This window comes from Bos grunniens, chromosome 11 (assembly GCF_055505025.1).
Source record: "Bos grunniens cultivar Pamir isolate PY7600 chromosome 11, Bosgru_T2T1.0, whole genome shotgun sequence".
Taxonomy (NCBI): Eukaryota; Metazoa; Chordata; class Mammalia; order Artiodactyla; family Bovidae; genus Bos; species Bos grunniens.
In genome coordinates this window covers 25,050,989-25,077,362 of record NC_141175.1, presented here as the reverse complement: position 1 = coordinate 25,077,362, position 26,374 = coordinate 25,050,989, and the positions used below count along the sequence as shown (strand labels likewise).

Genomic DNA, 26,374 nt, shown 5'->3' with positions numbered 1-26,374 from the left:
CATTCCTCTCTGATCTCCTCATTTGGACCTGCAAATCATCTTCTGAAGGGAGACCCAAGATTAAGAGCTGAAACTAACAAACCCAGGTTCTGGTTCCGGTTCTACACACTGGACTGTGTGAACATGTATTCCTAGAAACAGCTTCTGGCCCTACAAGACAAGAACATGAGCAAGACCAGGAAGCTCCCTTCCAGCTCCAGTGTTAGATGGTCTAGGTCTCAAGTGTCTTCTTCGCCATTTGTCAACTAAAAACTCATCTCTAAAGCATGATTTCTAAGCACGTACACAGGGAGCAGCTGCCACTGCACAGTTCAAGACTGGCTACGGTGGCTGGAGGAAATCCCATGGCAGTGGTCTAGGTACAACCGGAAGAATGGAATCCTCATACTCAACGCACACCAAGCGTAACTCAGTACGCTACGTAATGGTTTCCCACTGTTTACATAATGAAGTTCACTCAAGAGTTTCTTTGAAGAAAATATTTTGGGGCTAGAATATTTGAAAACCATCATATAAGAAATGACAGTAGTGTGTGCTCCTACGGAATCTCTAGGGCAAGAACAATCCTCCCAAAGAAACTACTTTGGGAGCTAAGAGCGAAAAGGCACAGAAGAACAATTCAATTATGTCTATGTGAATGTTCTCTTTTCTTCTGGTATTTTAAAAGGTAAGACGGTTTGAGGAAATTTCAAAGAATCGCATTTAAGACCTTGAGGGACATCAGAATAGTTTCATCTTTACAGAAAGTATCATCTGGAAAGAAAGGCTCTTAAAAAGAAGATGGGCCTTCAGGGATACCATCATCAGATCAGTCGTCAGTCCTTAAAATGCATAACCTCTTCTAACTCGTGATAAAAACTTCAGGCTTCCAAACTAACCCAGCTGTCCTTCCACCTTGGGATACTCCACTTCTCTTTCATGACTGTTTCCAAGCTTCCCCATACACCGAGGCAACCAGAAGCATCTCGAGGCTGTCTCCATTTAGGACCACTTCTTGCAAAAATCCTCAAGACAATCACTAATGGTTCCACACAGTCCTCTACCAAACACACACACACACACACACACACACACACACACACACACTTGATTTCCTAAACCCAGAGCTTTCTTGAAAAAGAAACATTATAAAATAACTGTAAAATAAGACACAAATGTTCATGAAAATACAGTCATCAAATTTATTCTTTTCATTGGGTTCGGCATTCTATGAAGATTTTCTAAGACTGTTGCTTCTTGACATGCAAGAGTTAGCACTCATAGCTTAAGTTACTATAAATACTGCTGCCTGGAAGCAGTACAACTATTTTAGAGTTTTAAGACCACAGACTTTTATTACTCAAATCTTATTCTGTGTATGTTAAAATCAGAAGGTTCTGAACAGCTGGTTAGGAAGGTAGCCAAGATGCAGGAAAGATGTCTGGGCCTCCTTTTCAAGGGCAGCCAACTCTTGAACCGTAGGAGCCAAAATATCCACGTGGCCTTTATAGTTTCCACCTGGATCACACACACGAATCACAAAGAAATGCAAATGACACGCTTGAAATAACTTGTCAGCAATACTTTGAACCAATTATATCAATTTAAACATTGCTCCCAGCAATAAAGATGTACTTACTACTGGGCAAGTTACCTCCCAAACTGTGAGTTTTAAAAATGTTAAATTAAATCGATTAAAATCAATGGTTAGGCCTTACTAACAGCTGTCCCAATATCCAATACCCCTCCCAACCTCTCCCCCATCATCTTCTTGATTTAGAAACCATCAGTTTAGTTTGAATTTTTAAAAAATTTCAGGAATCAGCTAAGGGCATCATAGGCAAAGGGAATTAAATGGTATCCTGGTTATTACTTGTTCAAAATTATTGTTATTCTCTTGTTTCCTAGTAATTCCATACATTTTTAACTACTCTGATGACATTAACACCTCAACAGAAACAGCTAAGCTTCTGTCCTTCACGCACATACAGATCACAAAATAAAAATGCTGCAAGACAAGTATGAACAAAGTGCTATGAGAGGAACACGAGGGAATGATTAATATGCTAAAAATATACAATTAACAGAAGGAAATGAAACACTTTCTTCTTAAACTAGCACTCAAAAAAGGACACATTCACATGTAAAATAGAATTAAAAGTAATTCACAGCTTACCACCAAGAGTTCTTTTCTGGCCGTAAGTAACTTTCCCATCAAATTCATCTACTGGTACTTTTATATCTGGCTCAACCTGAGAAATGGTACAGTTCAGGTGTTCCTCTATCTCGGACAGCAACTGAGAAAAGGAGAGGAAATTCAAGTATTTTCAGATAAAAATTTCATTTTGACAAACCCAAGCTGCATTTTAATAGCATTAAAACCAGGAAGGCTAAAGGGAAATAAGATTTCTAAAGAGATGAACTCACAAGTCACAATTTATAAACTACAATAACCACCACCCATTATGTCTTGTAACTCACAGACAAGAGCTGATATATAACCTCCATAGATAAATGCAGTCTATTCTTACCAATTTTAGTGACACTTTGTGAGCCTTACCTGCATCTCATTGTACCATATGGTACAGCCACCATCTTCCTTGAGTCTTGTGTTATAACACCCTTTTCCACGGCTGCTACATACATGATACCAAACCTATATTAAAGAAGGAAAAACAGATTAACATGTATGGTGACTGACATACTAGATATCTTTGTTCTCAACTAGTTTTTTTTTTTTTTTTTTTAATTTTCTGTCCTCAAAGCGTAAGAAAAATAGACTGCAGCTATGGTATGTCATCAATCACTACCACCATCAATAGCTCACTAACTAGGGCTTCTGACAGAGTTCTTTTTGAGAGGAATCCAAAAGATTTTCTAAAACAGACTTCAATTAGATGTCAATAGAAAGGAATTCTCAGATTAAAAAAAATAACAAAAAATGTAAAGTATTAGAGAATGCTATCTCAAGATCAGTATCAAAAATAAAGTTCAAAGGTTTTCCATAAGAATAAAATATAGCAAAAAGCAAAATGCACAATATCTAGTTTGGGCAATGAGTTTGTAGGCGTTTCTGATGCCTGCAAACTATTCTGTCAATCTGAATCAATTTATATCAAAATAATAAGCTAACTCTCTCTCCCATAAAAAGTCTACCATGGCAAAAAAAAAAAAGTCTACCATGGCATGATGCTAAACAGGGTTTAAATACCTTTCAGTGAAAACAATTACATGAAAGCTTTTAGGGAAAATTACATTTTGTATTGTTCCTTTCTGAACTTGATCCTACCAGTTGTCTATTCAATGAATAAACAGAAAAAGATGCCATAAAAAGTTCATTTATATTCCATATGCACCTGAATTCAACATAAATGAAAACTCAAACTGCTTTTATTTCCAGTATCTAAAATGACAATGCAAACAATGAATATAACACAGCACTAAAAGATCACCTTCTCTTTTTCTGTTGCCACCAGGGAAATGGCCAGACCCATCCTGAAAGATTTGAAAAGTCTTCGTTAGACTTTATTCCAGAAGCAAAGAAGCTTAAAAAGGAAAAAGCAAAATTACAGCCGTACCTTTCAGCTCTTCCTACTCTGCCAATGCGATGGACATAGTTTTGTTTTTCATCAGGCAAGGTGACATTTATGACTGTAAATAAAAAGTTATTACCAATTGACATAAAGTCCTAAAATTTTCAAACATATCTGATGTTTTTTGTTCTAAATATTTGAATCATATTAAAACAGTTTCCTTTGCATTCCTTAAAATTCAAAATGCAAGCATAAAACATTTCTTCTTACCATAAGGAACACCGTGGATATCAATTCCTCTGGCAGCTACATCTGTGCATATCAAGAATCTGACATCTCCTTTCTAAAAAGAGCAGACAAGAGAGAGGGGGATTTATTAGTACATACACTAAAAACCATAAGTGCCATCTTTCCACTGAGCCCTCTAATCATGAATATATTACTATCAGATTAGAAGTCCAGTCGTTCATTATTCACTAGAACAAGTTTTTCATTTTTAAGTTTACAATTTGCCAAAATATGACATTCAAGGTGAATAAATCAATGACTGGATTCATTTCTGCTTTTTTTCACATAAAGGTTATTAAACCACTGCTAAAAATTTGGCTTTATTTTTAGAAATCCTAACTAGTAATTTGCAAGATAAGACAGAATAAAACATAAGCATTACCTTTACTCTTGTACTAAAATAATTCAGAATCCTAGGTATTTTACCTTGAGGTTACACTTCTGAGGACAACAGATGAAAATCCCAAAGAGAGTGGGCCCCTGGTACTCTCACCAAGAATATACAAACTGGCCTTCAGATGTTATCTGTGCCACAAGGCACAGCAACTAAGAGACTGGAGTGGGTGAAAAGCACACTGCCTTCCGGCCCAGGACAAGGCCAGGATACAGCGGTGGCACAGATGCTGAAATAAGGCCAGGTGACCAGTTGTAACATCCACGGCAACCACACTCAGCGTAGAATCATGATCCAAACTCCTAGGCCCAGTACCTTGCCGCTTTTTTCATATTAGGGGTCTGAGAGAAATGAGATCTGTACTATATGCTGGGACAAACACACTGTGATAAATGATGAGAGAGCCTGTGGGTGGAGGTTACTGACCTTGAATTCCAAATGGCTCAAGTCCCACTATCGATACCAAGAGCTATACAACCTGTCATGGGATGCAATCAAATAACTGGGACACTCTTCCGCAAATCATTAAAAATATGTGTAATTCTACAAAACCATATTCTGATACTCGTCTTAAATTAATCTACAAATTAAGTTCCCTCTGGGTATTAGTACAATTAAAAAAAAAAAAAAAGATCACAGACATGATTTATCTAGTGATGCTTCTCCTAAAAATACCTGTGGAAAAATTTAGCTAAAATTTTCTAAAGTTGAAAATTCTTACCATAGAAATTCTGTGCCAATAGAGAACATGTAATTTACCAGCTGACTGTTAAAGATGATGAGGCCCTGCCGTGATGAGGATATACCAACAGGGCAGAAGTATTTTGAAATTTCTAGGACAAGAATTGCTTTAAGAATATTAACTGGAATTGATTTAAAACTAGGTACAACTCCCCTCTTAAGTATTAAGGAAATGCAGTCAACTAAATATCTGTACCTTGAATCTTTCCAAGTTTTGCTTCCTCTCATGAGGCTTTCTGTCACCATGAAGACAAACACACGAGAACTGATGTCCCTTTTTATCAGGTCCTAGTGAAAAGCACATTAAAGAGTCAATGCTGGGAAACATTATGCCTAGGAGTATATCAAAAAACCAGTAACATTTAGACTACAACGGTGCCATATAATTCCATGGAAATCTAAACTCCAACTTGTCATAAACCATGGTTGACCAATTTCTGTCCTAGGTCAAATGCCATTAAAATGAACTCCATGAGCATTAAAACTGATTCGCTTTGCTTTGAAAGATATTTTAAGTAACCTCTTCCAATCTGCAGCAGTGGTTCCTGTGTACCCCAGGACTTCACCTCACCTATGTAAAGAACCAAAAAGTAAACAAAAGAGATCCTTCTTGAAAGAAGCAAAACAGTCATTATGAAGTTCATGTCCTTACTAAATGGCCATGCCCACATGCCTGCCTTCCTCAAGGTATTCTAAGCAATTTAGTTATCTGCTTTCCTGACCAAAGCAGATTAGAAGTACCAAAACAGGAGGAAGCAATGGTATTTTAGACCCAGGTACAGTGGCAGCAAGTCCTTAAAGAGAAACTCTTCAAGTAGACACAGTAACAAAAAGCAGTGCAGTCCAGACCAGACTTTCAATTTCGCAGTATGTTTGAAAACACAGTAAGTGTTGGGAAAAGATATAAAGTAAAAATTACCATTAACATTTACTATATTTGCTTCACCACATACTTATCCCTCTATCCTTCTATCAACTCACTTTTACATTTTTGATGCATTTCAATGTAAACTGCAGTTATCGGTACACAGTTCAGCACGCATATCATTAACCAGAGCACAATATTCGTTTAGGTTTCTTTGTTTTCTCTTGGAGGTTAAAGTTACATGCAAGGAAATGTACAAATCTTAAGTGTACACTTGCTAAGTTCTTGACAAACGTGTAACTTACACGGCCCAAAGCCCTATCAAGGTACAGAACATGAATATCATCCACTAAGAACCTTCTTGCCCTTTCCCACCTATCCACACTCCCACCTTCCTGGGAACCACCACTGTTCTGGACTTTTCCCCACCAGACATTAGTTTTGACTCTTCTAGAAAGTCATACAAATGGAATCACACAGCACAAACTCGTGTTTAGGAACTCTTTTAATCAGCATAACGCTTCTGAGATGCCACCCACAGTTGTCTCTATCCGCAGCCTATGCCACTTCAGCACCGAGTATCAGCTATTTCAGTGAATAAATATTTTGCATTTTGTTTAGCCATTCTCCTATTAATGGCCACTTGGTGTACAGTCTGAGGCCATCATGAATAAAGCTGCTGTGGCCATCTTGCACACATCTTTCGTCAATACATGTTTTCACTTATCTTGGGTCAATACTTAGGAGCTGAACTGAGAGGCCATAAGACAGCAATGTAAAATTTTATAAAAAACTGTACGACCCTTTACATAGGTGTCTGTACATCAACAGTGTATGAGAATTCCCGTTTCTCCATATCCTCACCCAAATTCGGTGTTTTAAGTATTTTTAATCTAGTCATTCTAGTAAGTGTACTTATCTAGGCATCCTAATGAGTGTACGGTGGTATTACAGTGTGATTTTATTTTGCATTTCTCTAACGACTGATTATACTGAACATTTTTTCAGGTTGGTTTATATATTTAACATTAATTGTAAGGAGCATAAAATTAGAATCATTATATCTTCATCGTAGAGCAAGTATTTTATTACATAGTGACCTTTTTTATTTCAGTAATTTTTGTCTTAAAGTCTATGGCATCTCTATTAATATTTAAATTCCTGTTTTAGCTGACAGATATATGTTTTTTCATTCCCCTTCCTTCCAATCTTCCTATGTCCTCAGGTTTTAGGTTTGTTTCCTGTAAACAGCATACAGCTATATATTATGCAGTCTAACAATCTATGCTCTTCATCAAAAGACTTCGATCCACTGACAAATACTACAGTTTACTCATATGCTCAGATTTTTTTCACCAATTCTATTACTCTGTAATTTCTAATTGCTCTGCTTTTTCTCATTTCTCTCCCTTCCTTTCTTACCTTTTTTTTAGATTAAGGTTTTTCCTCATTTATTGGTTTAGGAGATACATATCCTATTATATAATGATTACACTTGAAATTTTAACATTAATCAAAACTTCACCGTTCCTCTAAATAATATAAGGACCTTAGAACGCTGTGATTCATCTTCACTGCAATAAAACTACCTATGTGGAAAACCATCTCATCGTTTTTCCTGGGACTGATCATATGGGAAAGTACTGGATAAGCACAGATACTTTCAGTGCAGTCACTGCTTTAGTCCTGGGCATGAGCGCTACACTGCATCAGCGTGGGACTAACAGTCTATTAAGTGAGGAAATGAACACAGTTTATTTCAAGGGAGGAACTACTACCTCCTCCTTGCTGCATAAAATACTGCTCCAAGTTGTCACAGTCGATCTTGGTTCTACAGAAAATAATTGCTTGATCCATCTTGTGTTCCTTGATGGCTCGGACAGCATACTCCCCCTTCAGGATTTTAATAGCTTCAGACCACATCTCTTGAATAACACAACAACAATAACAAAAAAAAACACAGAATTTCAATCTGAAATTGTCAGGAACACACATAATCACACAGACTTACAGCTTAACTCACCTAAAAATCTCTATTTTAATGCAACTATTATAGCCAAAAGCAAGCAATAAAAAGATAGGATAAAATGGTGGGAGAATCCACTTGCTCATTTATTTTTGTTTCTCTTTTTTATGCCAGTTTATGGGATACCAAAACACCTATAACCATTCGTCATATAAAAATGTACATGTACACACACATACACAAATAAACAGAAATACCCACAACAAAGCTTTGTTCTTACAAAGACCAAAGAACTAGTATTCTGCCTTGCATTAGTTTCCCTAAATGCTCAGTAAATGTTTACTCAATTACTTCAACCCCCTTTAAAAACTAATAAATGGTACTTCCTAAATCAATCTAAACAACAGAAAGTTCATTTTTCACTCTATGAAATAAAAATTTTACATCAAATCTAGTTAGTGACTTCTCAGTTGCCACCCTGCAAGTATCTATTTTTCAGTGTGAAGCTGGGCTATAGTTACTCCACAACTGTAACCCAGTGTATTTCTAAGGTGGCTCTGATCATCTCTAATTGTAGTAAAAACTAAGTAAAACTTTTACAAGGAAAAATATATGAAGCAGTAAAAAATTTTATTTTATAAAATGCATTCTCCAACTGTGGGATGTTACATTATTTTGACTATCCGTGTGCTCCTCCCCAACTGTACTAGCTGAGCATACACCTTATAAACTTGGAGCTGCACGTAAAAATGAGTTCAAAGGAACCCTCTTTAATCAAAATTTCAGGTAACTAACCATTTAGATACCTGCCAAAAATCTACCATTGAATCCAATCATTAACAAAATGCAATCTAAGCCTTCCTTGCCAATGAGCCACCTGAGACATGGGACACCAGACATGTGGCCTAATGGGTTTCAGATCTCTTCTAGGTTCCGTTCTTGAAGCACTAGCCTTCTATCATCGACTCAGTGGACATGAATTTGAGCAAACTTCAGGAGACAGTGGAGGACAGAAGAGCCTGGTGTGCTGCAGCCCATGGGGCCACAAAGAGTTGGACACAAGTTAGCAACTGAACAACAACAACCATCCTTAGTTTCATGCTGTTATCTTCATGTATCCTTGAATATTATACACCTCTTACAAACTATCTCAATTCTGCATGGAAGTATCTTTATTAAATCAGAATTTAATTTTAGGCTTTTTAAAAATTGATAAATGTTTAATGATATGGAGTTTCAGTATGGGAAGATGAAGTACTGGAGATGGATGGTGGCGATGGTTGCACAGTAGGAATGGACTCAATGCTATTGAACTGTATACTTTAAAATGATTAAAATGGTAAATTTTATGCTATGCCTATTTTACCACACACACAAAAGAATCAAAAACCCATTTGAGGATCATTTCTGTGTCTTTCACAGGGTCATACCTAACGTCACTTTGTTACTCAATTGCCAGACAGGAAGAATCTACGTATAATTCCTCTGGGAATTCAGGACTAAAATACAACCTGTAGCCAGAGAAGTTCACTGGTTTCCTAGAAAAATTAGACTTCTATAATCCAAAATATTTGTATTTTATATGCCAGGAGACTAATATCTTAAATTCAGTGATTAATACTTCTACAAATTGACTGGTATGAGCTCGTCCCCCATTTTTAAGTTATTTCTGTTTTTTATTTTCGTATCTCCTGTTCCTTCATAAGAGCAGACAGAGCAGAAATTCAGCAAAGCAGATCAATTCAAACCTTTCCCCACACATTTTTATTGATTCTTCTAACTTACCTGGACTGTTAGCACCAGGTCTTGTGTTATCTTTTGCATGAACTTCATCAGTCTATCAAAAGAAAAGGATGAAGGGTTAAGTGATGATTCAGAACAGGCGTCTTTTTTTAAAGGGAGAACTGGATCTAACTTTAGATTCCATCTCAGACATCCATCTTTATCATCTATAGGCAAAACCATTCTTCAGATTCAGAAAAACTCTTATTAATTATAGGTCTGCTACTGCTAAGTCGCTTCAGTCATGTCCGACTCTGTGTGACCCCATAGACGGCAGCCCACAAGGCTCCCCCGTCCCTGGGATTCTCCAGGCAAGAACACGGGAGTGGGCTGCCATTTCCTTCTCCAATGCATGAAAGTGAAAAGTGAAAGTGAAGTTGCTCAGTCGTATCTGACTCTTTGCAACCCCATGGACTGCAGCCCACCAGGCTCCTATGTCCATGGGATTTTCCAGGCAAGAGTACTGCAGTGGGGTGCCATCGCCTTCTCCGAATTATAGGTCTAAGGCTAATCAATTTTAAATATAATAATAAAAACACAAAGGTGGTTTTTAGAACACTATTTACAGTAAGCATACCCATATTATATTAATATAAATCTAACAAGAGTGAAATAAGTGGGAAGATGGACTCAGGAAATTGGTATTTAGGGAAATAAGGCATATCAAGAAGAATAAAAATACTACTAAAAAAGGAAACTATAGTGTAAGAAGTTACACAGGCAACCCTATGTATTTATGAAAATTATAACAAGGAAGATGGCTCACAGAAGTAACTTTATATGTATAAAAAAGTAAAGCATGAGCCCATCCTTTATTCCATACCTGACAGACCTAAACTTTTCTGGCAATATGCAAACCTCTCAAAGGTCCGATGTCTGGTCACCTTGAGCATCACAGAGGCTCAGGGTAAACTCGTTCATGAATGCTTTACGCTATACACAGGTGCACCCTGCAGAGCACTTACCCTAATGTGGCTTTTCCCAAGCCTTTCCCAGAGCCTGTCCGTTTTGGGGTTCACTGGGACAACAACGTGGTGGACAGTATCTGGGACGGAATCCTCTCCTTTCAAATCGACCCACGTGGGAAAGTGCATGATCTTCTCAGACAGTTTCTTCACATCAAAAGAATGCAAAGTGGCTGAGCACACAATCACCTAAGAACAGAAAAAACAGTGTTTAGATAAACTTTTACTTTAGAGTGACAATAATGAATCCAGCATATGAATACAGACACGGGGCATGGGGCTGAGTAGGCCTGGAACCTAACACGAGTTCAAAACCTGACTCTGCAGCAACAACTAGCGATGTGACTTTGGGCGGGTTAGTCCTGAGCTCCAGCCCCTCACTGCCATGGAAATCACACCACCTAGTCCCCAAGGCCCTACAAAACTCAGATGAGCGAAAAGGTTTTTAAAAACCTAAAATCATAAGGTACTATGTATCTCCTCCCAAAAGTTTTTACCTCTAGAATTCTTCCTAAGAAAACAGAATGAGAAAGAATAATATTTTAAGAAATAATTACTAAGGAAGCAACTGTTTTGCAACAGCTCAAGACATTTTTCCTTCAAAAAGGAAGGAGTGCTCAGAATCTTGAATATAAACCCTACACTCTGTAGAAAAGGGGGGAAAAAAAAACAAAAAAGCTAAGAATTTTTTACTTCTAGTCTTCTGTTATACTTAAGTCATGTCCTCAAATTCCATCCACCTTATTTCTAAAAGCAGCTCCTAAGACTGTTCCTTTGTGCGCACTATTTAATCAGGTAAGAAAGAAAACATTTTATGCAGTAGTTAACTTAACCAGAAGACACTAAAATGTGAATGTAACAAACAAGCATTAGTACATAACAAATGCCTACATGTATTTGAAAATGCGTTAGTTATTGTATACCTGAAGTCTTTTTCCATCAGAGGTAATCTGAGGAATCTGATTGTGAATCCTATTGATAAAGTCAGAGTAACCTTGAGAAAGAAGCCCATCCTATAGCAGAAGCAAAAAAAAGCATTAGGTTTTAAACCAGTATCTAAATCTCTTCTAAATCAATCGCAAAACAAAAGACATGGAAACTAATTCATACATATCTCCATACTTTCAAAATTATTTTCTATTGGATACTGAAAGAGTTATTAATTCAACTTTAAAGCCCATGTGACTACAATATGAAAAAAACCTCATATTTATAACTTAAAAATCATACTCTGGTATTCTAAAACGAACATGAGAGTTAATAGCTCCCACTACATCTCCTTAAGAATATGACTTTAACATGAAAAAACAAAAAGCTTCAATGTTGAAAAGCTACTTCATCTTGAAAATATATCTCAAGAGCCCAAAACACATAAATGCAATTGGAAATGTTAAAAAAAAAAGTACGTACAAACAAGATAATTATTTGGCGTAGAAAACAAACTTACATATCTAATAATGAGGGTGGTTAAATAAACCATGAAGTATGCATGTAAAAGATCACTAGGCAGCCTTTAAGAACTGTTCATAAATAATGACATGAAATACTTCTGTACCATATTTAAAAAAAAAAAAAGATTTCCCAGATTCCACACAGCCTGACTACAACTGCATAAAATAGTCTTTACTATAAATATAAGGAGTGAATGGAAATACACCAAACTGGTAACAAGATTTCTAAATATTAGGATCATGATTGAATTGTATTTTTTAAGTCACACATTTTATCTCCAAAAACATAAGCAGAAAAAAAAATTTTTTTCTCTGAAAGCATGAGTAGATTTTAACATACAGCTTCATCCAGGACCAGGAATCTAACTTGGGATAAGTTCAGCTTTCCGGTAGACACCAGATCATCCAGTCTTCCTGGAGTGCCAACGACAATATCCACCTAAAAAATACACCAAAACAGCACCTTATGAAACTTAAAGGACCACTGCAATCCCCTTAGAATAGCAACCAACAACGGCCCACTTACAATAAAAACATGATACTGAAGTAGTCATAGTCAACTATACATCCGCAAAAATGGGAGTTCTAGATACTGCTGAAATGTTCAATTTGTATCTGGTTTGAAATTAGTGTTGACCACTTTAGCAACTGATTTTAACATTTTTAACTGTTATATACAGTCTAATTATAGCAACTCTGAAATTAAACCAGGATCCAAACCCCAATTCTACTATGATCCACTGTGTAACCTTAACTAATTTCATCTCGTCTAGTTTCCATCTTCTCATTCCCAGGGTGGCTAAGAAATCCACCTGTCAATTCAACTAAGGACAAGTTTCATTTATATTTTTATTAAAAAAATTTTCAAGCACCCACAAAGAGAACAGTATAATGAGCCCCTACACCAGCACACCTGATTAACATTTTAAAATTGCACACACACATACACACCAACACACCTTTTAATCAAGTCCATGGTACAGTGAACAGAAACATGGGCTTTGAAGTAAGCTCTACCTATAAGTTGTAAGATCTGGGGCAAATTACTTAATATTTGGTATAAGTTCTTTTCCTAATCTGTAAAAACAGAGAAAAGGACCATCACAAGGTCTGTTGTTGGAACTGCATAAGAAAACGTGTAGAATGCGTTTAACAGAGCCTGGCCTATTTCTAGAAAGTACTCAAAAGGGGATAAGTATTTTTAAAGTGTGTACAGAATGTATGTGTGTGAACACAATAAGGTATTATATAGAATCATTCAATAAATTAAGACAGTTCTAAACTTCTCCTCTTTACCAACAGGGATAAAAAAATCACTTCTCTTGTTTTTCACTTGTTTTCTCCACTCCAGATTAAAAACGTAACCATCTCCAAACAAATTTATCACTGTAGTCTCATTACTTCAATATTTCACCCCCTGAAAAACTGAGAGTACTGTCCTGAAAAGACTTTTAATTTGATCCAGTGGAAGGCATTTATAGCCCCATAAAAAATGAAAGATATTGCTGAAGCTACTGTTTCAACTGTGTTGATAACTATAATCAAGTCTCAGTTCAATCTAGAAAATAGTCTGAAAATATGGAGATAAAACCCTTCAACGTATTAAAACAATGTACTATGTGCCAAGTACTGCGCTATATACACAGCAGTGAATACGATACCACTCTGCTTCTTTGTGTAATGTCTCTTTACAAAGGATGCTAACCCACCATGCAAGTTTCCTCCCTCCTCATTTCAGTAGGTAGTCGGCATGAAAACAGACACCAGGTCTCTCAGGTTCAAAAAAAAAAAGTCAAATTGGAAAAGCCTGCAAGAAATATTTATATAAATTGGATAACAGCACCAAGCACTTCTTCAAGTCTAACTGCATATGTTGCATAATTCTGCAACTTTAAGAAATTTTATAAATTAAGTAGTTCTATTCTCTGACTCCAGAGCTGACTTCTGGCCCCAGCGTAAGACAGAACACAGGGCTGAGGGAGAGCCAGAGGGCAGTGGGAGATAATAGAGGCCAAGAAGGTAAGATGGAAAGAAGAGCAGAAGGAGAATATATTACAAATTCTCTTAAGTAGAAAGGACCTGAGTCCTAACAAGAAAGCTGTGGAGTAACATTGCCTTTACTTTGCCATCAGCTGCAGTCAGTACCAAATTTTAGATCTAACTGGCAAAAGCAGATATAATTCTCTAAAAGCTCTGTAGCTGGAAAATATAAGAAAATCACTTATGGGGAAAATAAATTTGGATGTGAGGAACCAAGATAGGGAATGAACATATTAAATCTTTCTTATAACCACTAAAACATGACCCGTCAAGTAAGAACATATCAAAGCAATATTACTATCTTAGAACAATATTAAGTACAGTAATATGATTCCTTGCCTCTAATATGCCATACCAGGTCAAATCAAAACCATTCAGCATAAAATTTCATTTGACAGCAGCACCAAGGAATTAGAGGGAGAGCGTATTTGCTCACCATGACTCAGTATCAGGCTGTTTAAATTAAATGATAAAATATTTAGGAAAGGAATGGAAGAGAACTTTGTAAGAAAAAAGTTACCTCATACATACAGAATATTTTATGAAGTTCTACCTGTATTTGAATGGACGAACAATTCAGTTTCCCAAACATCCTCCCCAGTAAGGAGACTCACAGTCCTAGCTTCGTTCTTGGTAACTGCACAGCCTTTAAGACAGACCTGAATTCGTCTCCCTCCCACTGGAACCACCACCTCACCACCCCTCAGCCTCCAAGGATCACTGCTAATACTTCTACCTTCTCTGCAATCCACCTTATCTCCATTTCTATTTTTCACTCCAGTTTCCTCTTTCTCAGCTACTCCCAGAGGAAATGACTGTTTAATGCACGAAAATGGGAAGGAATTTTCAGGTGCTCAAAAGATAAACCAAAAGAATTCATGTATGTTGGAATTTTGCATGAGGTGTTTGGAAGAGACTGCTGCACTGTATACTTTTGGGGAAAGAAAAGGAATACCTGTAAGATGTTTTTGAACATACATACACTCTTGTGATCTTGTTTTCATTTCAGCCTCATTTTTCTTGAAACACAACAGAACTATATTGTCAAAATGACAACACAAAATGTTACTTTAAAAGTACAACTTACCCCATTATCCAAAACAGAGAGCTGATCCCGTGCTGCGACACCTCCAATTATCAGAAGCTCCCTGAAATGAATGAATACCAGAATAATAATGTAGAGAAAGATGAAAGCCTGCTTTTTTTCCCCCCAATTTTGAGGAGGTACATATTCAAATTGAATAACTGAAAAAGAATCTGTAATAAAAGTCTAGAGAAGGAAAAAAACAAGGCCTTTCATTTTCAGAAGCTAATAAAATGTTAATGAATGGTAAAGTTAGGAGAATGTAAAACCTTAGAAGCCAGAAAACAGCAGTCCTCATCTATGCATCTTCCTATATTAGGATAACTCCAGGTGCCCTGAAATCAGATTTCAATGAACCTTTATAGACACATGTGGTTTTATGTGTATAAAATATACACTCATATAGATTCTTAAAAGTTGCCTCCAGGTCAGTAACTAAAAACTAGGGGATGGGGTGAAAAGAGATTTTTCACAGAATATCCTTTTGTATTTGAATTCTTCTCATTCCAGATAATAATACTTCCAAAAATATGTTTAAATTAAAAGACTGTCTTATGCTAAGATTATTAATTCAATGCAGGGAAAGAAAAGTCTTTTCAACAAATGGAGCTAGAACAAACGGATATGCAAGAGCCAAAAAATGAAGTTAAATCTCATTCTCAGGCCACACACAAAAATTAATGCAGAATGAATTACAGAGCTAAACACAGATATAAGATCTAAAACTATAAAATTCTTGGGGAAAAAAATGCAAATTTTCATGATCTTAGGTTAGGCACAGTCCCTTACAACACCAAAAAAATAAGCAAACAAGCAACAAATGAAAAAATAAACTTGACTTCATCAATATTAAACACTTTTACACTTCAAAGGACACTCCCGAGAAAGTGAAAAGGCCCACAGAATGAGAGAAAATACATGCAAATCATGTATATTTAACCATACTACTACATATATCTTACAACTCAATAATAAAAAGACAAATAACCCAACTGAAAAATGGGCAAAGGATCTGAACGGACATTACAGATGGCTGGTAAGCCCAAGAAAAGATATTCAACAAGATTAGCTATTAGGGAAATACAAACCCAAACCACGGTTAGGTACCACTGCACACCCATTTGGAGAAGGCAATGGCACTCCCCTCCAGTACTCTTGCCTAGAAAATCCCATGGACATAGGAGCCTGGAAAGCTGCAGTCCATGGGGTCGCTGAGGGTCGGACACGACTGAGCAACTTCACTTTCTCTTTTCACTTTCATGCATTGGAGAAGGAAATGGCAACCCACTCCAGTCTTCTCGCTTGGAGAATCCCAGGGACGGGGAAGCCTGGTGGGCTGCCGTTCATGGGGTCACACAGAGTCGGACACGACTGAAGTGACTTAGCAATAGCAATAGCAATAGCAATAGCACACCCATTAGGAAGGCTATAACTGTAAAGACAGATAATAAGGAGAGGATGTGGAGAAACTGGGACGCTCACACGTTACTAGCAGGAATGCAGAATAGTGCTGTACCTTCGGGAAACAGCCAGGAGCACCTGAAGGTGTTAAACAAGAAGCTACTACATGAGCCAGCAGTTCCACTGCTGGGCATATTCCCAGGAGAAACGGAAATGTGCGTCCACACAAGACTGTACACTAATGCTTACAGCACAGTAAGCAATAAGTGGAAACAACACAAACATCCATGAAGCCATGAATGGATTAATTACAAATGTGGTATATGCATACAATGGAATACTTCTTGAAAATAAAAAGGAATTAAGTACTAATACACACTGCAACGCTGATGAACCTTACAGACATTATGATTACGTGAGAGAAGCCAGTTCAAAAAAAGCACATATTATTTGATTCCATTTATATATAATAAGCTGTCCAAAACAGGCAATTGATAGATGGAAATCAGTGGTTGCCCAGGGACAGGAAGGTTAGAGGGAAATGGGAGTGACTGTTAATAGGCAGCATTTCTTTTGAGAGTGATGAAAATGTCCTAAAATTGGCTTTGGTGGTTGCACAACTCTGTGAATATAAGAGAAGTTAAGATAATCTGTACATTTTAAAAAGTGAATTGTATGATATGTTAATTATATCTCATTATGTGCATGCTCAGTAGCTCTGTTGTGTCCAACCCCATAGACTGTAGCCTGCCAGGCTCCTCTGTCCTTGGGATTTCCCAGGCAAGAAAACTGGAGTGTGTTGCCATTTCCTCCTCCAGGGGATCTTCCCAACCAGGGATGGAACCTGCGTCTCCTGCATTAGCAGGCGATTCTTTACCACTGAGCCACCTGGGAAGCCCATATCTCACCACAGCTATTCCCAAAAAGATTGTCTCTTTTTTATAAATAGCCTACAAAATTACTTCCTGAGGTGGCCAGACAACTTTTAATCATTCATTTTAAAAACAGCAGAAAATACAGAGAAGGTGTCAACACTTAGTCTCATAAATTCTATGACAGATTAAAAAAGTGGCTTTATGGTTGCCTTCTGCCATCTTAAGCGATTCAGATAGTAAAAATGAAAAACCAAAAAGCCTTCTATTGTGTGCAAGTCTATTACCTTGCCACGTCCCTAACCACCTACCACTCTAGAGCCATTATGTTTCCTAAATCTGGTAACGCCAGATGCGAAACTGGCTACTTAAGAATCACCTGGAAGACATGCCATTCTTCCTTAAAAAACAAACAAACAAAAGAGCTCTAATTCTTATTTCCAGGAAATCTGATTCCGTATACCCAGAGGAGAGATCAATAAATGTGCAGTTTCAAATAAGGTCCTTAACTTCTGGGTTCGGTAACTACAGTCCTAAATCTATCATTTCTTTTATAAAACTTTACTCTTATCTACCTTTCTAATCAGATATATTTACGTCTACAAATTTATCAGACGAAAAACTACACAAACACGTAACAATCTACGCTTGTGAGCAGAGCACTGCAGGGCTGAGGAATGTGAAAGACCAGCCCCTGCCTTAAGGAGTATAAAACTGAGCTGGGACGAGTAAAATTATGCACATTTAAGACCAGGAACGCTAACGTGACGGTGTGTATGGATTACAGGGAGGCAAATGCAGTCAGTCAATCTCCGAGAAGGGAGAAAGGACTGGGCCAGTACCGATACGTTAGCTTCCCAGAAAGAACCAGGACTTGAGCTGGGTCTTCAAACAAGGGAAAGGTTCAACAGTACTAAATACTGAAATGAGAACCACTCCACTTGATCATCTTAACAAATAAACTGATCTTATCGTCCATCTTCCCTTCCAGACTTTGTCCAGATGCACGTTAATCTTTACCCATAATTACAGCGCAAAAATCAACCTATATGAGCATGTTATGTTCTTCCAAAAACACTCCCCTGTGAAGAGCTCCGAGCCCCTGATACTAGGCAGGTGCTCTGGAAATGTACTCTGTGTGACACCCTCGGTCGTGGCCTCAGGGCGTTTCGTCACATTACTGCTGTGTTGTTTCTCTCCCCACCACTCTTGTCTCCACTTCTGCACACAATTTTATAAAAGCAAAGATGAATTCTCAGTTATACCCTAATTCCTAACCTAAGTCTTCACACCTTAGGTAGGTATTCAGACAGTTACTGAAAGAATGAAGTGCATCAATCCTTAAGACAAAATTACAAATTATTTTACCGAAAAAGTTTTACTAAGTATAAATTTATCCCTGAATTAAGTTTAACTTGTAAGACAGATTAATATTTAAAAGATGCGCCTGCTGCTGCTGCTAAGTTGCTTCAGTTATGTCCGACTCTGTGCAACCCCATAGACGGCAGCCCACCAGGCTCCCCCATCCCTGGGATTCTCCAAGCAAGAACACTGGAGTGGGTTGCCATTTCCTTCTCCAATGCATGAAAGTGAAAAGTGAAAGTGAAGTCGCTCAGTCGTGTCCAACTCTTAGTGACCCCATGGACTGCAGCCCACCAGGCCCCTCTATCCATGCGATTCTCCAGGCAAGACTACTAGAGTGGGTTGCCATTGCCTTCTCCAAAAGATGCGCCTATGGGACATCAATAATTCAAAGTTTCTGAAGTTAGATCGTGTGGATGGTTGCACAATCTCATGACCATATACTAAAAACCACTGAATTGTATACTTTAAATAGTAAATTTTAACAGTGAATGTGAATTATATTTCAGTAAGAAAAGGTCATTAAAAGCGAAATTAATAAAAATCAACTGACAGATGTTATGTATGGTATGGCTTTCCTGGTATTGAGAAGGTAGAAAAGGCTTTTCTGTAAATGAAAGGGATTGTTACTGAGCCAGAAGCTCCCCAAGCTCACTAGACTTGTGGTCTCCCCGCAGTGGCAGAAAGAACCCCCCAACTAGAGCGACCGGCCTGATGCCCACAGGCAAGGTGGTCACCACTGTGAGACAGGCGAGAGTTAACCACCAAGTCAGGTTTACCAACACAGGAGACAGAGTGATACATTATCTATGCAAATGAAGTGATGAAGCTAAAATTAATGAAAGGGATCCTTTAATGAATTTTTACTCTGATTCTATTTTGCAAATTATGACTCTTTATGTAAGAAACACAGGAAAAATCTCAATTTACTTTTTGGACTCTAAAATCACTGTGGAAGGTGACTGTAGACATGAAATTAAAAGACACCTGCTCCTTGGAAGAAAAGCAATGACAAACCTAGACAGCATATTAAAAAGCAGAGACATTACTTTGCCTGCAAAGGCCAGTATGGTCAAAACTATGGTTTTTCCAGTAGTCATGTACAGATGTGAAAGCTGGACAATAAAAAAGGCTAAGCACCGAAGAACTGATGCCTTCGAACTGTGGTGTTGCAGAAGACTCTTGAGAGTCCCTTGGACTGCAAGGAGAACCAACCAGTCAGATCCTAAAGGAAATCAACCCTGAATATTCATTGGAAGGACTGATGCTGAAGCTGAAGCTCCAGTACTCTGGCCACCTGATGTGAAGAACTGACTCACTGGAATAGACCCTGACGCTGAGAAAGACTGAAGGTGGGAGAAGAAGGGGACGACAGAGGATGAGATGGTTGGATGGCATCACCAATTCAACAGACATGAGTTTGAGTAAACTCCGGGAGATGGTGAAGGACAGGGAAGCCTGGCGTGCTGCAGTCCACGGGGTTGCAAAGAGTTGGACATGAATCAGAGACTAACGACACCACCACTTTTTTTTAATTGAACTTTTCTCACTTAAACAGGACTTTTATATGGAAACTAACTGCTACTATATAGCAAAATCAAATATATTTACACACACATCCACGTGCATATGTACACGCCCTGCATTTCTCCCTTGATTTTTCCTACTTTACTCTTCTTCTGAAACGTCTCAGGTCTAAACACAACAGGCGTTTGAATACAAGAGGACTCCTTACCTTAACTTAGGATTATCGATGTATTTCTTAAACTGCTTGACGTTATTCAGAGTTTGTTCAGCCAACTCCCGGGAAGGCTCAACGATGAGAGCTTTTGGAGCATTGGGGAGAAACTTTGTTTGCGCCACCTGTGCACTACCTAAACAGAATGAAGAAGACTGGGGTACACCTCAGGATACTTCTGTTTTTAAGATGACAAGCGCAAATATTCCACCAAAAATCTCAGAAACAATTGTCAAGCAATACAGATGGTAGTCGAACAAAACAAAGATTGCTAAAATGAATACAGCTTCTTTAAAACTAGCTGTGGTAATTTTAATTGATCATACGCTTTGTGATAAATAGGCTTCCCTGGTGGCTCAGACAGTAAAGCATCTGCCTGCCATGTGGGAGACCTGGGTTCGATCCCTGGGTTGGGAAGATCCTCTGGAGAGAGAAATGGCACCCCACTCCAGTACCCTTGCCTGGAAAACCCCATGGACGGAGGAGCCTGGTAGGCTACAGTCCGTGGGGTCGCAAAGAGTCAGACACAACTGAGCGACTTCACTTTCCTTTCCTTTCACTTTCCTTTGTGATAAATGAGCTTTGAGATGTACTGAGCTTAAATAACTGAAGCAGACTAGGCAGCACAATGGTTAGAGTGTGCGCTCTAGAGTCAAACGGCTTGTATTTGAATTTAGTTCCACCGCTTACTTATCCTGTGACCTCGGTCAAGTCCCTATTCCTCAAGTTCTTTGTCTGTAAAACCACCTTGCAGGGTTGTTGCGAAGACTAAATAACGCACGTGACACCTAGCACAGCGCCATGGCATTTAATAAGCACACACCCTGTAAACCTGAGACACCATCGTTGTCATTATGATCAGTTTCCCCCAAATGCCCGGCCTGAAACCAATACTTGGGAGTTTATGAATTGGGTCCTGACCCTGAATTTTACTGACGTGTTCAATAAACGAGAGAGACTAAACCAGCCGAGGAGAACCTGGACCTCACTGCGAGAAGCCTCGGTCACTGGAGTTCTCACAACACCCGCTTCTTGAAACCCTTACCCCATCGGGTGCAGTACCTACCTGTGTGCTGCGACTTGACAACGAAACTCTCCGGCGCCTTGGAAAGGGCAACGAAACCATCTTTCGGTGGAAACTTGAATTCTTCTTCCCCAAAGTTAAATTTGAGTTCCGCATTCTAGCATTGAATAAAGGAGAAAATGGTAACTCTGAACCTAAGAGCAAACTAACCAGGATGAAATGATGAAGATCAAATTAGCTTATAGTCACAGCAAGATATCTCTAATTACCTTCAAAACACAGGCAGGGAACAGGGCTTGGTTCTTCATATGTGGTGGTATTTCAAATGCCAGACCAAGATCTTTGCCTTTAAAAAAAAAAGAGAGAGAGATACAGAAAATGAATCGAAACAACCAGAAAAGGACCGCCACATGCTCACACCATCAAATCTACTGGTTCTGGCATTAACTGTGCTGCCTAATACCACCTTCTCAGAGAAGCCTCCTCTGACCAACCCCAGACCATCACCTTCCATTCCCTCACCCAGACTTACATACCCTTTCAGTGCCCACTGCTCCCTCCTAACATATCACAGATTTGTCTGCTTCCCCCACCAGTAGGTAAAGCCCACAGAACTGTACATAAATGTGTCTCCTCCCTTTTCTGCTGCATCTCCAGAACCTACCAGCCTGCCTGGCACATGGCAAATGTTCAGTAAACATTTGTCTAAAACAAAGGTAAGGAGGAAGGGAAAGAGGACTGAAGACAGTGAGGGGATTTTAAAAATCACAAATACTGAATATCATATATATTCTCCAACAAAACAACCCATAGAAAGCTCACCGTTTTTGGAGAATTTGACATGCCCTTTATCTATATCTAGGTAACATCCAATGGTATCATGCATAGTGAATTCCTAGAAAACCAAAAAGTCAGGTACTGTTAATAAAAAGCAAAATTGAAACTAAGGTTAAAAGTTCAAATATAGTTGCATCCAAAGTAAGTGCTGCTGCTAGTATTGAATAATAATTACTTAAAATTCTAATGCAGATGTTAAAAATGCCTACTCCAGCACATCACATATAATAATAGAAGCATCGGACACACTTCTTAGAATTCACATGATATTAAGGCTCATCCACATTACTACAGACAGAAGTTACCAGAACAAGTGTATTTAGATGTAACATAATTCAGAAGAAGAAATGAACACCCCAAGTATTAAAGTCAAAGCCCAAATCAAAATGGGGTGAACACAAAGAAACTATGGAGGGGCTAATGAATGGTATAAATGAAAAGTAGTTTTTTTTTCATTTTGTATCATTTCTTCACCCCAGTCCAAAACTGAACTTTCTGTGGAAAATGTGTTCAGAAAATTCACTTGAACTTGACAATCGTTTCTATTTTTTTTTCTTTTTTTTTAAATTTTTTTAAAATTTTATTTTTAAACTTTACATAATTGTATTAGTTTTTATACTCAGTCATGTCACGAGTGATCAAGTATGCAGGAAAACATACTAAGCTATGATTGAGTCATTAAAGACAACTTGCTGCTGCTGCTGCTAAGTCGCTTCAGTCGTGTCCGACTCCGTGCGACCCCGTAGACGGCAGCCCACCAGGCTCTGCCGTCCCTGGAATTCTCCAGGCAAGAACACTGGAGCGGGTTGCCATTGCCTTCTCCATTGTGTGAAAGTGAAAAGTGAAAGTGAAGTCGCCCAGCTGCGTCCGACTCTTAGCAACCCCATGGACTGCAGCCCACCAGGCTCCTCCATCCATAGGATTTTCCAGGCAAGAGTACTGGAGTGGCTTGCCATTGCCTTCTCCGAAAGACAACTTACCTCTCCATAATTGTCAAACTGCTTGTTGTGGGATTTCTTCCCTGTTCCACCAAAGCCAAATCCAAACTTGTCAGTACCTAGATTTTAAAAGTATTTTATAAGTGTAGGAAGAAAAAGTATAAAGTGAAAAGCACCATAAAAGCAGCTTAAAAGCTGAAGATTTGAAACATCTACAAGTATTATGTGGTATGTATTAATGCAAATTAACTTTACTGACTTTACTCTTACCCTCAACATTATTCCTCCTGATTTTATGATGTTACCGTATCTATTTTTGGTGGACTTCAAATCTTTCTTGGAATGAGGTAGGGAATAGGTAAATAATATTATTTCTATGTCTCTAAATATAAACTCTGTATGGTTAAGTTTATTACTTCACTCCCCACTAAAACAAAACATTAAAAATTCACAAATGGAAATCAATAAACTCAGTTTATTTAGAAACACTTACCAAGATCTAGGGATGCTTGCATGGAAGACCACCCAACTCTGCACAACCCTTGGTCATGACAGGATACCTCATAGTAGTGCTTCCCTACAGGGACAAAATACTTTTGAGATTTACATAAATCGTACACATGATTCATTTACCACGCAGCCACTTTTCCATTTAGACGTGAATCTGAGCAAACTCCGGGAGAGAGTGAAGGGCAGGGGAGACTGGCATACTGCAGTCCATGGGGTCACAGAGACTCAGATGATACTTAGCAGCTGAACAACAACACTTTTCTACTCTTTCTGAATTACATTTTATATGTTCCAGATGAAGACTTGTAGATCTCTCTCCAACATTAAAAATCTTTTCCGATCCTCACTTTAAAGCTACTTTAAAGAAAGTTCATGTACCAATACATCTCCCCAAAAGTCTGTAGGAGCACGAATGTCGTTTGATACCTTTCGTTAGGCCTTTGGTGGCTCTGCACCCATGCCACTCCTTTACTTCTCTGCTCTGACAACAAAGACCATCTGAGCCAATTGCTGGATTTGAGAAAAACACAGAAAACCATGTCAATACAGATGATGTAAATCACGCACTCTGAAATAAGCATCATTCAGTCTCACTAACAAGATAAATTTTCGCTTGTTGCAATGTTCCAAGGACTAAGAGCTGCTGATTGCTGAAGGACAGCAGCATCCTCTGTGTGAGTAACTGCCCCCATTCAGGCCCTCGAGGGCCATGCCAAAGGTCAGGGACTAGTTTCTTTACTGTGACCTGTTGACCTGGACAGCATTTTACCACAACAAAAAGGAGTCAAAACAGTACCTAACCTGACTTGCACCGACGCCAGCTGCACCACCAATACTTAGACAACTGTTCTCTAGAGTCCCTTACACAAATGGATACTAAGAATGACACTGGTTGCTCCGATTTTATGCTGAAATTAGAGTCTGAATGAATGCTACACTAAAAGGAAAAGAGAAAGTCTCCCTGGCTTGTTCCCTAATCTGCAGATCCAGCAATCACAAAGGGAAAGCAGGAAAAGTCTGAATAAATAACCCTGTGGCTATTATTGCTAACATAGGACTCTCAAACATGAAGTTCTATATTATATATCACAGTCAGTCATAGCGCTAATTGGTGCTTTTTGGCTTTAAGTAAAGCATTTGGCCTTTATCTTTACTAGAAACTGCAACTTTTGTCCTGGCTTGGGCTTGCAAATCATATCTGGCACCTGACTATAGAAGAAACCTTTTGAAAAAGCACCTCATTACACATTTTCCTTTCCTTATCAGAAACTACATTATTTACTCAAAGTATAAATTCTCATGAGTGTATCATATAAACCTCTGAATTTTTAAAAAGTTCTGTGACAATGGTAAATCCTAAACATTTTTGTATTTAAAATTCTTTATGCGTATGTACATAATTAATCTAGATACCACATGGTGAAGAGCAGCATTGGGGTTGCTTGTTTTTGTCATGATTCCTCAGGCCCCTTCTACCTTTCTCTGCATCCTGATTTTCTTCCTCCCTGACACCTGGGGAAAATTCCTCCAAGTCAACTCTACAGTTCTGACTTGTTCTTCCTAATGGCTACACAAGAGTCCAGGGATACACCCTGATCTTTGTTTACTATTCTGGCAGCAGCATTTACTTTGCTGGTAGTTTTTATCATTAGAAATGTTGCATCCAACAGCTCTGAATGTATATCCTTGCATATGGGAAATATTTTCCCAATGAGCTTGATCTTCCAGGAATATACATTCTTTAAATACTAAAAGATAATGCGGAACTGCTTCTTAGAGAGGCAGCCAATTTGTACATTTTTATCACTCTTCTGGATTCTTGCTAATCAGATGGTGTAACACAGTCACTGTAACTTTTACATTCCACTTCCCTACTACCTGTAAACTTGACCTTGCAAGTATATTGCCATTTGGATCTGCTCTTCTGTGAACTGCCTATTCACATTCTTCGCCCATTTTCCTTATTGGCTGTTTACCTCTTTCTTACTAAAATAAGTAACCCTTTATCATCCATCAACACCAGAACCCCTTATAAGTTTATAAGGATTCTTTATCTTTCCTCAGCATTGCATTAAAAACAAGCTTTTGAATTATAAATATGCTGCTGAAGTCTCTCCACTTACCGAAAGCAGATCCTCTGTCATATGGGTTCATTTGCCATTTGTTCAGCACTAAGCAAATTAAAAGAAAAGTTAACCCTAAATAAACATAATTTAAAACATTCTACAGAAAATAAAGCAAATACTTTATATTTTATATCATACCATAACTCCTCTAGATTCAATATAGTTTTACACACTATTTGGAATGTACAATTAAAAGTGTTGCTGTTTTGATTAAAGGCAAAACTGAAACTGAAAACTGAAACATGTCAAAAATAATAGTCACTGACCCACCAAGGGCTAAAACCTTTTCTGCTCTCGTTTCAGTGCCTTTTTACAGGATGGCACTGATCTGTGTCCTAACTATGAGAGCATTAATAAAATGAAGTTCTGGCGACTTCAGTCATAGTGAAAACAACCTACCAATGTATCAGAGTCCAATTATCACTTTATCATAACTAAAAGAAAAGCCTGTCCTTTATCTTATTATTATCTTAAATAA

At 38.1% G+C, this 26,374-nt stretch overlaps 1 protein-coding gene across 2 annotated transcripts in view; it reads right to left on the bottom strand.

The window, feature by feature from the left end:
* Window positions 1-1,157: 1,157 nt before the first annotated feature.
* The window catches only part of DDX1 (DEAD-box helicase 1), a 40,233-nt gene continuing 15,016 nt past the window's right edge, over window positions 1,158-26,374 (bottom strand). For both annotated transcript variants that reach the window (XM_086323558.1, XM_086323559.1), the window contains exons 6-26: window positions 25,894-25,941; window positions 24,197-24,280; window positions 23,754-23,837; window positions 23,303-23,379; window positions 22,308-22,380; window positions 21,755-21,831; window positions 21,528-21,642; window positions 20,459-20,597; window positions 15,092-15,152; window positions 12,305-12,403; window positions 11,437-11,526; window positions 10,514-10,702; window positions 9,552-9,603; window positions 7,579-7,725; window positions 5,132-5,223; window positions 3,783-3,855; window positions 3,558-3,630; window positions 3,432-3,474; window positions 2,540-2,635; window positions 2,156-2,276; window positions 1,158-1,497 (exon numbers count right to left, since the gene is read on the bottom strand). In XM_086323558.1, the coding sequence (XP_086179684.1) occupies window positions 1,367-1,497; window positions 2,156-2,276; window positions 2,540-2,635; window positions 3,432-3,474; window positions 3,558-3,630; window positions 3,783-3,855; window positions 5,132-5,223; window positions 7,579-7,725; window positions 9,552-9,603; window positions 10,514-10,702; window positions 11,437-11,526; window positions 12,305-12,403; window positions 15,092-15,152; window positions 20,459-20,597; window positions 21,528-21,642; window positions 21,755-21,831; window positions 22,308-22,380; window positions 23,303-23,379; window positions 23,754-23,837; window positions 24,197-24,280; window positions 25,894-25,941 (1,964 nt within the window). In that variant the 3' untranslated portion in view covers window positions 1,158-1,366. The remainder of the gene's footprint in view (window positions 1,498-2,155; window positions 2,277-2,539; window positions 2,636-3,431; window positions 3,475-3,557; window positions 3,631-3,782; window positions 3,856-5,131; window positions 5,224-7,578; window positions 7,726-9,551; window positions 9,604-10,513; window positions 10,703-11,436; window positions 11,527-12,304; window positions 12,404-15,091; window positions 15,153-20,458; window positions 20,598-21,527; window positions 21,643-21,754; window positions 21,832-22,307; window positions 22,381-23,302; window positions 23,380-23,753; window positions 23,838-24,196; window positions 24,281-25,893; window positions 25,942-26,374) is intronic.